Here is a 16,122-nt window from a genome sequence, read left to right on the forward strand (position 1 = left end):
CTGAGCGGCTGTGAGTCAGGTTAGTCAGTCGTGTCCTGCCAGCCGGGCCGGCCCAGCCCTACAGTGAGGTTCATACATGAACCCGCTCAGCTCTGTTAACTCTTAGCATTCTTTGCTTAACGCTGTGGCTGTGCTATGAGCCCGGGCATGAGGATTTAGTGAGCTTACTATAACCTGCTATCGTTTGCCTACACGAATTAATGTAACCTAAACTATGTGCATTAATGCTGTGCAATAGTGAATAGAATTGAATGTCTCTTATAATAGTTATTTTAGTTGGAATTTGTGCTTTCCCTTTACCATGTTTTACTGATTTTAAGCAAAGTGAATCAATAAACTTTTAAGTATGATTTGTTGTGATTATATTCCATGGCCACTGAACAGGCTTTAACTATGACTGGGAGAGTTGAATGGCATTGTAGGTTAGAATTTAGATGAATGAGCACAGTTGCCTCACTTGCCTGGAAATTATTTATATATTGTCCTGGCCTATGAGCACTGAGCATTCGAATGATTCGATCCTGATGGTGAATTACAAGCCTAACGTTCAGATTGACTTGTAGTAGCTCTGGCAGGTGACATGTTAACTTTGACTTTGAAGGGTTGAGGTGTTGAAGGCAGAAGGCCTTATTAGAGGCTAGTCTGGAAAAGTCCTATTTTTGTCTGAAATATCGCGGCTCTAATATCATATAATTTCAGTAGGTATGAAATCTTGCGGCTCGAATGTCATAAATTTTTGTTTGATTAAAAAATCGCGGTTTGCACTTCGCAAACATGTCATTTCATAAAATTTTCAACTTCCGCAATCCGCATTGCTTTACCATTTCCACCAAAAATATCTTACAGAAAAAACATAAACATCGTAATGTAAACAAATCAACAAAACGTTTGTTGAAGATCACGCATAGTTGCGGTCATGTCAAAGCGGTCAGACTGTATATTAACATGTGCTGAACTTACAGTAGAGACAAATTTTATTGTTGCCGTTTGACTGTTTAAGGGTAACATTAGAGATTTGGGGTAACACGTGCATAAACTTTGTAAATAAATTCGCATTCGCACCTCGTAAATGGCTTTTCATGGCCGAGATATGGAATTCACTTAGAAATGGAATCACGGCTGGCAAATCCATAAAACCACGGCTCGAAAAATTCAATCGCGGCTCGCCAAGTAGATATATTCCATACTAGATTAGAGGCCTGTTCACCAATCATGGTGATACGTTGTATTAAGAAACGTGCGTGATGGGTTCCAAGTACGAGTTTTGTGATAGCGGTCCGGGTCATACTTGGTGGCTAGGTTAGACCAGTGAGCGTCCAGGCGAGACTTGAATGAGTTGACACTGGGGGCGGAAACTACCAGTTCAGGAAGGCTATTCCACACGTTCACCACTCTGACGGAGAAGAATTTCAAGCGTACCTGGCGACTGCACTGCTCTTTAACAAGTTTCAAACTATGGCCTCTGCCCTCGTGTTCTGTCACTGGTGGACAGCTTGAAGAGTGATGCGGTGTTGTACACTCCGTGGACGTATTTGTAACAATCTATGAGATCGCCTCTTTTTCTTCTGTGTTCGAGACTTGGTAGGTGCAGAGTGGCTAGCTGAGCCAGGTAGCCTAGGTTGCTAAGTGATGCCAGTAGCTTGGTTGCCCTTCTTTGAACATCCTCGACCTCCGCGCAGAGTGTTTTGTTGTATGGCTGCCACACAGAGTGACCATATTCCAACAGTGGGTGTACAAGCGCCTTATATAACTGAAACACTGGTTCTGTGAGGCAGTTGAAGCTATGACGGATGATACCGACAAGGCGACAACTCTGTTGGCTTTGGCGGACATTTGGGCAACATGGTTTCTGAAGCACAGGTTGTTGTCTACTAGAACTCCAAGATCACGTGCAACCTCCGAGTTTGCAAGTACAGTGCTGTTCATGCGATAGGATGCCTCACTCTTCTTTGTTCCAACCTTTCAATATCCTACACTTTTCTGGAAGGAAACGTAGCAGCCTCCGCTCAGACCACATCAGCAGTCTATTGATGTCTTCTTGGAGCACCACTGTGGCGGATTCACTATCACTTCATGTGAATACTTTTGCATCGTCCGCGAACAAACGCATGTCACTCTGAATGCATTCAGGCAAATCCTTAATGTACAACACAAAGAGCACTGGTCCTAAGACCGATCCATGAGGAATACCTCTGATGACAGATGCCTGGTCTGAATGTGAGTCATTCACTACCACACGCTGAGTACGATTTGTCAAAAAATTGCCGATCCACCCATGCACCTTGCCACCAATTCCGTAGGCTTTTACCTTACTCAGCAGACGTTTATACGGCACACTGTCGAAGGCCTTTTTGGAAATCCAAGTAAATTGCGTCCACTGAACCACCAAGGTTGAGTACTTTAGTCCACCTGTCTAATACGTCAAGAAGCTACGTTGTGCATGAACGCCCATCCACAAATCCATGTTGCTTTTTGCTAATAAGAGAGTTGGCCTGAAGATAGAGCACCACGTGCTCACGCACAAGTTTTTCCATCACTTTGCACACTACACATGTCGTACAATACTACTTATAGCCTAATAAGAATTAGCTAAGCTGCTAGCTATGTTATATGTACAATGTATTGCAACACTTGTTTTCTCTGTACCAAAAACATACAATTCATTGGAACGTAATACACACCAAGACTAAAGGCAACAGGTTTATATTCCAATTTGTCATAGTACATATTTACTAAACCATGAATAACAGTACCTCAAAATAAATTGATGACTGCCACTCAATATAATTAAATATATAAAAAAATGTGAAAAAATAAAAAAAATCATGATTTCTTATAAAAGAATCAAATGATTTAATCACATGATTTAATCAGTTTGATTTAATCCTTGCCAACCTTGATCCTCTCATCATGTGGCTATGCATGTATGCATATCATGACTGGCACACATGCCTGCTGCTGCCAGCAGCTGCAGCTGTGAAATGCTGCCGGCTGGAATTGTATCTCTGTCCATAGCCATCATGCGGCAACACACACAGAAAATTAGTTACCTTCATAGTTTAATGCCTGCTGCTGCAGCAGCGAAAGCTATGCAATGACGCAATTGAATCCTTGTGTCTCACAAACATATTGTGGAAATTGCTGCTTTTAATGCTAGCAGGTGCATGCTGCCAATGCTGACTACCATGACGCCACCAATGCAGCAAAGCTGGCTGCTGTAATGGCACTAATGCAGCAAAGCTGGCTGCCATGATAATGCCAATGCAGTATAGCTGGCTGCCATGATGATGCCAATGCAGCAAGGCTGGCTGCCACAATGCCACTAATGCAGCAAAGCTGGCTGCAGTTATGCACTAATGCAGCAAAGCTGGCTGCCATGATAATGCCAATGCAGTATAGCTGGCTGCCATGATGATGCCAATGCAGCAAGGCTGGCTGCCACACTGCCTTGACCTACACTGTGAGACTCTGAGTCTTACTGTGTGTGAGACTCTGAGTCTTACTGTGTGTGAGACTCTCTCTTTGTGAGACTCTGAGTCTTATTACTGTGTGTGAGACTCTCTCTTGCACCCAGCTGCCAGGTTCAAGTCCCAATGAGGACAAGTTCTTCCTGGAAGCTCAGCTCATGGTCAACTCCGCCATTCATCCAACTCTGGTTGATAAATCAGTACCTGGCTTGTCCAGGGTGTTGTGTAATGCAAAAATGGTTCTGGCAGGTCAGCCAGCCAGTGATGGTCGTAGAACTACCAGTGGCACCAAGTGCCCGGAAAAACTGACCTATCACCCCCCTCCCTAGTTGCCACTACCAGGATGGGCTATTACAACAATTACAACAACCTACACTGTGCAGCCATTTGCACAAATTTATCAGATTGAGATGTTCCAAAGCAAACTGCATGGACCATTGCTCTCAGGAAGCTTATTTTGCATGGAAAAACTTTCCGAAACTTATCTTTTGGAGACAGGCTTATGAAAAAGCAAGTCAGATGCCTGCATGTCTGTATTAGTGGAGGAGGAGGAGGGAAGGCAATTGCTACATGCATATTGTCTGTGGGTGTTGTTCTTGTTGTTATTGTAATTGCCATCCTGGTAGTGACAAGGGAGGGGGGTGATAGGGGTCAGTTTTTCCGGGCACTAAATGCCACTGGTAGTTTTACAACCATCACTGGCTTGCTGACCCGCCAGAACCATTTTACTGCATCACACAACACCCTGGACAAGCCAGGTACTCATTTATCAGCCAGAGTTGGATGAATGGCTGAGTTGACCATGAGCTGAGCTTCCTGGAAGAACTTGTCATCAGTGGGACTCAAACCCAGGAGCTGGGTGAGAGTCTCTGAGTCTCTCACCACTGCACCACCACAGCTCATTCAGATGTGCTTATAGTCATGGTTGTGACATTTACCTACTTATAGCAAGCATTCTATTATGTTACTGAATGCACGGTACATTCTATGACAAGGTAAAGAACACGGTTGTGCCTAATTTCCTCTAAAGTAAAGCAAAATTTTTTTGTTGCAATTGTATAGTTTAAATTGGAAATTTAATGTGAAAACCATGGTTTGGATGATGATTTGCAGCTCAAACATTTTTCCATATCATGGACAATTATTTCACACTTCACTAAATGAACTTAGGACAATAAATTTTTTGTATATTTCTACAGCAGTTATGGTGGGTTGTGCAATGGATTGTGTTGAAGTAAGCAGTAACTTATTTATCTCACATTAGTTCTTTCTCTGTGAAGGAAATGTAGTATCTAAAACTTGAAAACTTTTATTTTTGTAGATATAAGAATTGTTGTTATTAGTATTATCATTGCAAAGTATTCGTGTGCGCCATAATGCTTATCCTGCAAAATGCAGTACACTGAGCTTTAATATTGGAAGCCATCCATTCAATGCTGATCACTGATCTCACTTTTGTCCCTTCTAATTTTGGAGGAGAATTATGAATTTTAGGCCTACAAAAATCACAGAAATGCCTTAATATTGTAGCTATCATAGCTATTGATATAGCCATTACATCAGAACTAGGATAAATAAATAGAAATCCATATATTTCCCCTTCTTAACTGATGTTCACTAAACAGGGTTGGCAATGATTAAATCAAAATGATTAAATCATGTGATTAAATCACTTGATTTTTTTATAAAAAAATCATGATTTTTTTGATTTTTAACATTTTTAATTTTTTAACCTATTAGATATGCAAACTTTTTTAATCTTTCTATTGTGTTACGTAGCCTCAGTATTAGGCCTTTAATGCCCATTGACAGAATTTTTCTATGTCAAATAGTTTTTGAGTTTTGGGGGTGTTTGTTAAAAAAACCAAAAGTGGTCTAAGTTACCCCGGGAGCCTAAGTTACCCCAGTTTACGGTACTCATTTATCAGCCAGAGTTGGATAAATGGCTGAGTTGACCATGAGCTGAGCTTCCTGGAAGAACTTGTCATCAGTGGGACTCAAACCCAGGAGCTGGGTGAGAGTCTCTCACCAGTCACCACTGCACCACTGCAGCTCAGTCTGTGGGTCAAAGTGGGTATAGCTACAAAACCTACAATAGATAAAGATAAACAGAATAGTAAGCAAAAATGAATTATTAATGTTTCTGGGCTTAAAGATCAAGACTGAAGCTAGCAAGAAATATATCTACTTTTCAGTCCCAACATGAGCTTTAATGCCATTTTTTAAACCGCAAGGTTCTTTGCTAGTTGCTAGATGACTTATTTCCTATCAAATTACAAGATTAATGAAACAAGATTTAAGATTTCACTCATAAATAGGAAAATCCAATCATCTTGAATTTAGACTCAAAGTTAAATAAGTACAATGAAAGGAGGACACTTTTTTGATCATGTTAAATTTTATTCAATTCCCTGGTTCATATTAACTCTATGAATTGCAAAAATTTAGCAATTTTGGTGTAATGGTCAATAACTCCCTCAGCCACCAGACCTATTTGGAATATCAGACAACAGGCACAATTCTCTAAGAATCACAGGCATAAATAATTGTTTTACTGGTGATTTCCAAATATTCCAGGTAAAAATAGGCCATTTTTCTCATTTCTTACCAAAGAAATTAGGAAAATGAGTGGAATTGCACTCATTCCATAGGAATGAGTGGAATTGCACAGACTCATGGGAGTTTTCATAAACTTTACAGGTGACTTTTGACTTTCTAGTTACTCATGGGAGTTTTCATAAACTTCACAGGTGACTTTTGACTTTCTAGTTGAGCTATCAGATAGTGGCAGCCTGAAGGTACCATACATAAAAATCTAATGTGGACTGTGGAAAACATCTACCTTTTATTCCATTGTTGCTGCATGTCTCCCACAGGTGAGGCTAACACATTGCCTACTTCTACTTGATAGGTTGGCAACAACGTACTTGGGGTGTGGATAATGACAAGACTAAACTTGATCTTTTATTACTGACAAATGAAACAGAATTTAGATTACAGTTAAATTAAATGGCTCTTGGTTATGAAGTGAACACAAGTGTGGTGCATAAGTGAATGAAGAATGTCAGTATATACCTAAAGAGTTTCGGAGCATAGGACTAACAAGCATAGGAGTTAAGGAACTAAGGACTCGGCCAATTCTGTTTGCGTATGTTTGTAGTGAAGGGACGCCTGTCGGAGACCACCACTGCCGTGCTTTGAATGGACTATCATGATCCCTTCTCTGAAGAATGTACCCTTCAACACATCTTGACTGTAACATTATCAGCCGCATGCCACCAGACAGATGACATCCATTGAATTTTATCAATTAGCCCACAGGAAAATAAGCCTGGCGTCGTATGGCCCAGCGTCATCTGCCAACATGCGAAAATTTTTTACACCACCCAGACGGAGCACGCCGGAGCCGAACGTATCTGTCCCATGTGTCGAATCAGCCCACGGTCGAACGGCCATGCATTGTACCTACGACGATAAATTTTGGAACAGAACTATGCTATCTGGAACCTAACCCCAGATGCTGTGAGCTAAAAGTTACGTTATTTTGCAAAGCTGCGGAAGTCACTCGCCGGCGGATGATAGAGTTTGGAACAGAACTATGCTTTCTGAAACCTAACCACGGATGTTGAGCTAAAAGTGACAATCTGGTGGTGCACAGCAGGATGCATGCAGTTCCACTGGCTACCTGGGCTGGTTGGTCACAGTCCGTTGTCTGCAAGTTACAGTTTGAGCTAAAGTCAGGGTATGAAGTGATGATTCAATGCAATGTTTAGTGGTGCATAACCATTACTCTCTGGGCTATTCGCTTCAGAATGTGGTGGCATAAAGCTCCTAATATTTAAAGCAAGATGATGTCATGGGCTGGTTACCAACGGATGACTTAATCCGCGGCTGATTGGTGGGCATCAAGAAATATGCTAGGCATTCCTTTCAAGGCTGATTGGTTCACAAATTTAGTGGTGCATGGCTGCATACCCTGTAGTGAAGGGTGGAGGCCGCAGCGCAGCCTGGCTAGGTGTACTCTCTCCAGTCTAGCAGTCTAGAGAGCTTTGTTTCTGTGCTGCTTATGTCAGGTGGTGGGTGTCCAAGGACTTTGTTGTTACTGGCCAGCTCCAGCGTTCTAAGTGTCATAATTGTGTGGAAGTGTTTTTTTTGTGCTGGTGTTGCCTTGGGGTGTTTGTACTGTGTTTAGTATGTTGGTGTAGTATCTGTATGGGGTTTGCGCTATTTGTCTGTGTGTAGGTGGGTTGTTGCATAGGTAGTGGCATGGGTGTTCTGTGTTGTTTATGGCTGCGTCTATGAACTGTGTTCCTCTTGTGTTTAGGTGTGCTTTAATGGGAAGTATTTTTGTTTGCTCCCTTAAAAAGGGTACCTTGCAAAGGGAGGTACCTTTCTCCCTTGAGGTACCTTACTCCCTTACAAAGAGAGTAAGGTACCATGGGTGGTGGTCTGGCAATCCTTATTAGAAGTGATGTGTGATATTTACCACTTACACTGGAGCCCTTCCTGCCTTGCTTGTTAGAGGTGCAGGGAGTAAAAATACTCTTGGACAAAGAAACCTCCTATCTCAATTATCAACTTATATAACCCTTACAAAGCAATATCGCTTCCTGAGTATTAAACATTACCAAAATCAAGTAGAACCCTCATCTTTGATTGTGGGGGAGTTTAGCGCCCATTACCCACACTGGGAACCAGGGCATGCAACCAATGTGTCTGGTAGAAACTTACATAACTTTTTATTATAGTACTCTTAACTCTTATTTTGCCCTACTGACCCCACCTGCACTACTTACATATTTTAACGTCTAGTAAAACTTTTTTCTACTCTAGACCTCACCATTACTACCATCCTGCAACCAATTTCCTCAGTTTCAATCTTAGCAGATCTCTGAGCCCAATTTTGTTTACTTTGAATATCTTACACTTATCCTAAACTAAACTTATCCTAATATATCCTCTTATCCTAAATTTGCATTATACCTTACAGAAACATTCTAGAGCTCTAAGACTCCAACAGAGATGAAGGAGTTACCCGCATTGCAGGAGTCTTCTGATGCAGTCAAGTTAGGTGCAGGTGTTGAGCTGTGTCATCATACAGCTGAAGACTGCAGGCAGATGGAGCATTCCTTCCCAAGTTGTGTCATGGGTAATAAGCTCATTGTTATATTTTGATTTATGTAATGTTTTGTCATAATATTTATGTACATTGCAGTTATAACTAAATTCAAGTTTGCTCTGGTTGCCATATAATAAAAAATCAATTTTTAAATGTGTTTATACACTTGCAACTTTATCAAGAATCTGGTTTGGTTTTATGACTTAATTTTCTAAGCAAGAATATATGTACAAGAAGTGTCTCTGGCAGAGAATTGTTTGCTCTCCAACTTTTGACATTAAGTTGAAAAATTTATTTGTTGCATTGTACATATTTTGCCATAAGCAAGTATAAAGAAAATAAAGGATTTGTCATCATTTTTTTTGATTTTAGCACACAAATCATGGAAAATAAAGGCTTTTTTAAGTTTAGTTGTATGGTTTGGATAAGATTTATGTAAATTACCGTTTATAAGATTTAGAATTGATGGCTGGCATTTTCAAATTTGATGTTAATATTCATGTAGAGAGTGCTGAGTATTTTGACCATATATGATGAGCTAAGGTCAGTAACTAATGACAATTTTGAAGTATGTTCCTCAATAATTGAATCAGTACTAAAGTTGTGGCACTTGCAGAAGCTGTGAAGATTGAGCCTCGTGATGAGCAGCAATCAAACTGTGACTTGGGGCTCCCAGCTGGCTTCCTTGAAGTGGAGAAAGAGGAACCTTTCTTCATGGAAGAAGTTAGTGATTTTCCTTTGAAGACTGTTCTTTTGTTATAATTCTATGAAATTAATTAATAATATAATCCAAATCCCAATAATAGCCAAATAAAGTTAAGCAAAGTTCTGAGTTACGCATGAAGGAATACATATATACGGCCCCTTGTTGTGTTGGCTTTATATTTAAGATGCACTATAGTTTCTTCCATCCAAGATGTCAGAGCCTTCTTTTTATTATTAAGCTGAGTACCTATAGTTTTTTATTTCCAGTGTAGAATTTATAACATTTTAGTATTACAGATTTTCTATTTATAAAAATAAACTTTTATGGTAGTAGGTATCTATATATCATTATTTGACTTCAGAAAAATTTTTAATTTCACAGTAATCAATTGCTTGCAAAATATATGTTTATCAAATTTTATTAGGTATGATTGTATTTTACCATTTAATCTTGAATCAGTGTAAATTTTTCACAGTCTCAGTCTAGCTTCCAAAATGCTTCAGTTTATTGAACTCTATAGACTCAAGGCCTTCAGAATAGATTAATTAGTAGAAAAATTGTAGAATTCCAATTTACTGCCATGAAAGTGTCTTAAATTTGCATGTCAGTTGTGAAATTTAGTAAATTTATCTGATTAGCCTCCAAGTTGCTGAACCAAAATCTCACAAAAATTATACTTATTTTTTAGTACGTCAACATACAGACTAAATTCAGTAACATTTCTTCCATCTGAGCAGGACAGTACTACAGTTACTGACTTCAAACCGTTCCAAATTCCATTCGTGGGCTTGGATTCTCTCAAGGCCGAGCCTGTCGAGGCTGGGGCATCTCCATCGATTCTCCAGGCTTCTCTCAAGGCCGAGCCTGTCGAGGCTGGGGCATCTCCATCGATTCTCCAGGCTTCTCTCAAGGCCGAGCCTGTCGAGGTTGGGGCATCTCCATCGATTATCCAGGCTTCTCCTGCAAACCAAGAACTCCCAACAAGGGCAGGAATCTTTACTGATGTTCCAAAAGCCTCTGAGACTGCCTGCTTAGCATCCACTACTCTGGAGGTGCACAATTGTGGTGCTTCAATGGCTCTTCCGCCTTCAGAAACTTCAACTTCCAAGGGCAAGAGTCAAACAAATGAAATGGAAATCTCATCCACTGAACAAGAATCTGGTGAAGCTTGCTCGCCTAATAACGGCCGCCTTTCTCCTACTTCAGCACCATCAGTAAATTGTAACGTTCTCAGCTACAATGGAACGAGAACCAACCAGGCAACGCAGGAGGCTTCTTTCAAGGGGAAAGAGGCGCACAATTCTCTGAATTTCAAACGTTCTAAGCATCTTTGCATCAAATTTAAAAAATGCAGTGTACTACTGACTCGCATTCATGTTTCTGAAAATTACAAATTCGTTTGCAGTGAAGGAAATGAAAATAATATTTGCTCAGAAGAAATAGCATTTCTAGAGCCTCATCCTAAGCATGGGAGCAAAGATTTAGAGCGACCTAAAATGCGCAGTGAAAACTTGGGCAAAAGTGGAGAACCAAATTCAAGTGAAGAAAATGAGTTAAACTTTTGTAAAAATACTGATAGTGTGCGAAGGACATCCCTCAATCGTTCTAAGCGTCTAAATGCTTCTATGAGGGAGGTAATTTCTTCCACAACCTCCCACGTACGTCGTAACAAAGAGAAGACTCTCAAGTGTCATGTCTGTGCCGCAGCTTTCCGCTTTAAATGGCAGCTAGTCCGACATATCAACGCAGTTCATCTTAAATTAAGGCCTCACAAGTGCTCTAAGTGCGATTATGCATCCAGTGAAGTTACTTATTTACAAACTCATTTAAACTCAGCGCATGCTGAGCTGAAGCAATTCAAGTGCACAGTTTGTTGCATTAATTTTTCCTCTCCTGCGTTTCTACAACTTCACGTCATTAATGCCCATTCTGCTGCTACTAAGTTTCAATTGGATAGCTATTTTGCCGGCGCCGATTTAATGGTGAAATATTACAAGTGTTCTGACTGTACCTATGCTGCTACTTCTAAGAACAATCTCAACAGCCACATAAAACACGTACATCTGAAGATAAAACCACAAAAATGCGCTGTCCGTGCTTATGCTGTCACAACTGAAAATGTTATTCGTGGTCACATTGCAGTTGTCCATCAGAAACTCAGGCTCTATAAATGTCATGAATGTGCCTACGCTACCGCCGTGAAGAGTAGGCTTACGCTCCATATAAAAGCCGTTCACTTGAAAATAAAGCCATTCAAGTGTGATGAGTGCGACAGCTCCTTTTCTATCAAAAGTAATCTAACAGCTCACATTTCCAGTGTACACCTCAAAGACAGGACGCACTCGTGCCCGCACTGTTCCTATTCCTCGTGTTCAAAAGCAGGACTAGCTACGCATATCGCTATCGTTCACTTGGAGCTGAAGCCTCACAAGTGTCCTCAATGTGACTTCACTGGCAGCAGTAAAGGGAATCTTGATTATCATGTTAATGCTGTTCATTTAAAATTACGACCTCATAAGTGCCAGACGTGCAAGCGCGGGTTCTACCAGAAAGCTCACCTAGAACAGCACATGAAATTGGTGCACATGAATTTGAGGGAACACAAGTGTTCGCAGTGCGATTACGCTGCAGGTTCTCGCGGGGATCTCACAAGACATGTAGATGTGGTGCATCTGAAAATAAAGAAATATGAGTGCGGAGTTTGTGAGTACAGCGCCGCGAAGAAGTCTGGGCTTATAAGCCATGTTGCTCGTAAACACTGAAAATCAATTGGCTTCCACACCGAGTATAATTTTTACTGGCGTATAATTTTTTTTGCTTTTATACACCGTGTGCACGAAAGTAATTTCCTTTATTTCTTCTCTACTGAAGGTAGCCAACATCGATACTGATGAATTTGCTATACTTGTTGTAGTCGTTATTATTGTATTATGTATGTAGTTATAATATTACATTTAGAGGTGAATAAACCTGAGCTGGATGGCGTCTGCTGTCAAATGGTTTTATTCGGATATGGTTCTGGGGAAAAATGTCATCTGGGGGTATTGAGTCCAGCTGAAAGGAACGACACTGTAAAGGGTGGGACTTGCTGGTATTCTGCATGGAGCAGCTGACAGGGGAGGAGGAGGTGGCTATAGGTTGTTGTGGATCTTGTAAAGCATGGTAGCCTAGCACGCCATCTTCTGTCTCGCAACGTTGGCCATGCACCATATCACGTTGGCCATAATCACAAGTGCGAAGTTTGTCAATACCGCGCCGCTCGGAAATCCCATCATGTGAATGTCTCCACCAAACATTGAAAATTAGTAATCTTCCCACTTTGATTATTGCTTGAAAATCTTGCTTTTACTTGCTTGCTATAAGATTTTATAGCAATTGTATTACATATAATTATAGATTTATATATTAGATTTTATTATACGTTATATTTAATCTTGGTTAAGGTTATTTTTTACCTCGGGTAACGTTATATTTTACCTTGGTTAACGTTATATTCGTGTGTGGATTGTATTTACATTCTGTTCTTCCTTTTTTTCTCTTATTGCGGAAAAGTTTCATGTCCGTCAAGCTGTCGACGCTGATAAGGCCCTTCTTCTTCTGTAGTCGGGGTCAAGATAATGGACCTGGAGTCCAGCGCGCTTGTGTTCCTTCTGCCCCAAATTGCTAGATTTGCTTCTACACTCATTTTGTGTTCATTTTCAAATATATGTGATGCATTCATTATGCAACCCTTTATATTGGTTGTAGCGAAAGACTTTTTGTCCGAGACAAGAATGGTTATAGGTGTTTTTTGCTTAGTTGATTGTGCTGAATCCACGCTAATAAATAGTTTTGCTCCACCACTTTTAGTTTTTCTGTCTTTTAAATAGTCATAGCATGATTCCAGAATGAAAAATATTTGCCGCAGAGTTCAGCAACTCGGATGTAGAAGTTACACGACGGCATTCCGACTTACGGTGATAAACTAAACTGCATTGAGAAATCGTAGATGACAGAACCCGGGCAGGAATAAGATGCTTATAGCCGAATAACGGAATAAGGAACCAATGTTGTAATTACTGACTCGTGACGCATTAATGTCATCATTCGGTAGAAATTTCATGAACGCATAACAAGCAAATTATTCGGAACTTGTATGCAGACAATCTATTACAAGTTGCTTCGCCTCTCGTCTATTGATTGTTTAACACGCCTAAAAAAATTATTGATTGCTCATCACGAATTGAAGACAACGTTTGGATACAAGTTGTCTAGTATAACTTTTCTCTTAATAGACAACCAATGTCGTCATACTTGCAATTTTCGATAGCTATACACTTCTGGACGGGATGCATGTTGGAGGCAGCATTACCCAATACCAGCATCACTTGCATACTCCTTCCCACGCGCAAGCCTGCTACAAGGTAAAGTAACCTACGGTATTATGTGCTGAAAGCCTAAGGTACAAATTTCCTTCATGGAAGTGTACCAGCGAGCCAATGAGCTGTAAGCCAACGAAATATTAGCCGTCGGGCTGGACACTTGAGACCTCCCGCTTCTTTCACCTGTCACTTCCTAGTCACTTCGTCTCTTTGAGATGCTAACGTCGCTTCTTGCCAGCTTCAGCCTCTTGTCACTTTAACCCCGAGGTGTTTTCAAAATGTCAGAAGACTCTAAGCATGATAAATATGACATGATTAGCCGCAAGAATAAAATCATTGCCGACAAATATGAAAGGGAAAGCTGTTTCGATAAAACTAGAGGTTCTGAGTGTTGTATGGTTTCAACATTGAGAAGTGGCTAAACTTGGTATGAATTAGTTCGATTTTAGGAGTTGACCCTGGGAAAAATTATCAATTGACAGCTAACATCATACATGAACTTATGAATTTGCAGATATTTTACAAAGCGTGTCCGTAAAATAAGTTCCACAGGCTGCCGCTGCCGCAAGAATCGTTTCTACGCGCGGCTAGGCCACAGAGGCAGGTTGCTTGATTCCCCAACTCCAATCCCTTACCAAGCCAGCGTCCCTGCAACGTTTATTCTTGCCTCAGCAAGCGTCAGCGATGGAGTTTCTTCTGCGTCTCCCGCCAGCTGTGAGTTGCCGTCTGTTATTCGTTTCCTGGCCGCTAGGAAGAAATCGGCGAAGGGAATTCACGAAGAACTTTGTCAATGGTATGGAGAAGAGTGTATGAGCTCCGGGAAGGTGCACAGTTGGGTCAGGGACTTTAAAAATGGCCGAACTGACGTCCACGATGACGCCCGTGCAGGGCGGCCATCGGGCCAGCGAGAACTTTTTGGACCGCTTCAACCCGCTGCCGCTGATGGTCTGCTGTGAGCATTTTTGGTACCCATCTTGCGCAGACCTTTGAATAGTCTAAATGTTCAGTCAAAATCTTGCGAATTTTGGTTTTACTGAGGAATTTTTTTCACACAGCTTTCGAATCGTAATCCGTCGATCTTCAAGCATTGCCGCTTCGACTTGGCATTTGTTTCATCAGAAACCGATGGCCGCCTTGCACGTGTGTCGTCAGTTTGGCCAATTTTAAAGTCCATGACCCATCTACGCATCATTTCGGAGCTCATACACTTGACAAATGTCTTCGTGAATTTCTTCTCCGATTTATTCCTAGCAACCGCACGGACGCTGGCTTAGTGAGGGATTTCAGTTGGGGAATGAACTAACCTGCCTCTGTGGCCTAGCCTGCCCTCTAGCGCCAGTCTCAGCCCGAGGCACTTATTTTACGGACACGTCTCTTATTCTCAGACAAAACTCGCTTGTTATGATTTCCAGCTTCGTCATGGAATGTGAAGCAAAACTGATCAATAATTTAATAGATGATAATTTATCAAGAAATGCAGATATGATTGTCTAAAAAGTAATTTAACCCTTTAACGACCAGGTGTACCATAACGGTCGCCTTTAAAACATACTTTAATAAACATACTCTGTTGAGAATCCGTGGTGACATTCACTTGTTGAACTTTCCCAGTCTTTTTATTGGACTATGGTGGGAAAATCAGGTAAGTTACAGCATTGAAAAAATTCTACATTATTTCTAGTACAATATTGAGTGCGCATGCAAAATTTGAACATAAAATAAAAGTTACATGCCTGTACCACTTTTTTTTCTAAAGGCGACCGTTCAGTACAATTTGACCTGAAACTGCATCGTTTGAAACACGACATTTGAGTCGAGGAGGCGAACGTTGGCGTCTTTGGCCCAACATCCTTGATGTTTTTCCAACATCAAGGATGCTGGAAAAATACGAAATTTCTTAGAAAAATTAAATTTCGAATAAGGCATTTTTTGCTAAAATACCAGAGTTTCTTGCAAATTTCTCGGACTCCTTAGTGTTGCTGGCGAAAGTAATGTATAAAATGATAATTATCTATGCCAACTATATAATATCATCCATGTTTTGCCCTCAAAAGTCTAAATGGATAATATGGTCGCGTTTAATATAGGGGATCCAATAAGTCCAAGCAGACTGAAATGTCAACTACAATTTTTTTTTTCAATATACAAATTTTAATTTTCCATAGTCATCTATACACTACTTAATAAATGTGGTCGTTAAACGGTTAAAATCAAGGTTGAACTATAACTAGTTCAACCATGGGTTAAAATGGTTTGTTTCATCCCCCCCCAAAAAAAAAATATCCAGTCAACGTGAAATTTGCGTACTGGCGGACCGCGACCTCACGGATTTGCTGTTTACATAAAGCCGTTGTTGGTAAAAGTTGTGATTGCCGCCACTAGCTACTAACTTAGGGAATTTAGTTTAGCTCTATTAATGTTGTCCTTTGTTTAGAATGAGCTAATCATTAGAATTTCTTAACATAAATA

The 16,122-nt window shown here is 40.6% G+C and overlaps 1 protein-coding gene across 4 annotated transcripts; it reads left to right on the plus strand.

Annotated features, from left to right (window-relative positions):
• The first annotated feature begins 287 nt into the window (after window positions 1-287).
• On the plus strand, window positions 288-13,134 carry LOC108667180 (zinc finger protein 85-like). Of its 4 annotated transcripts, none has more exons than XM_018154172.2 (5): window positions 288-312; window positions 8,458-8,616; window positions 9,203-9,309; window positions 10,030-10,191; window positions 10,246-13,134. In XM_018154172.2, exons 2-5 carry the CDS (start codon window positions 8,490-8,492, stop codon window positions 12,052-12,054), a joined length of 2,205 nt encoding a protein of 734 aa, XP_018009661.1. In that variant the 5' UTR covers window positions 288-312; window positions 8,458-8,489; the 3' UTR covers window positions 12,055-13,134. The 4 variants fall into 4 exon arrangements, with proteins under 4 accessions (XP_018009661.1, XP_047739363.1, XP_018009662.1 ...); XM_047883407.1 differs by having other exon boundaries at window positions 10,030-10,137; XM_018154173.2 differs by having other exon boundaries at window positions 10,030-10,095; window positions 10,150-13,134.
• Window positions 13,135-16,122: the final 2,988 nt, after the last annotated feature.

This window comes from Hyalella azteca, unplaced genomic scaffold (genome assembly GCF_000764305.2).
Source record: "Hyalella azteca isolate HAZT.00-mixed unplaced genomic scaffold, Hazt_2.0.2 contig12821, whole genome shotgun sequence".
NCBI classification, from domain to species: domain Eukaryota; kingdom Metazoa; phylum Arthropoda; class Malacostraca; order Amphipoda; family Hyalellidae; genus Hyalella; species Hyalella azteca.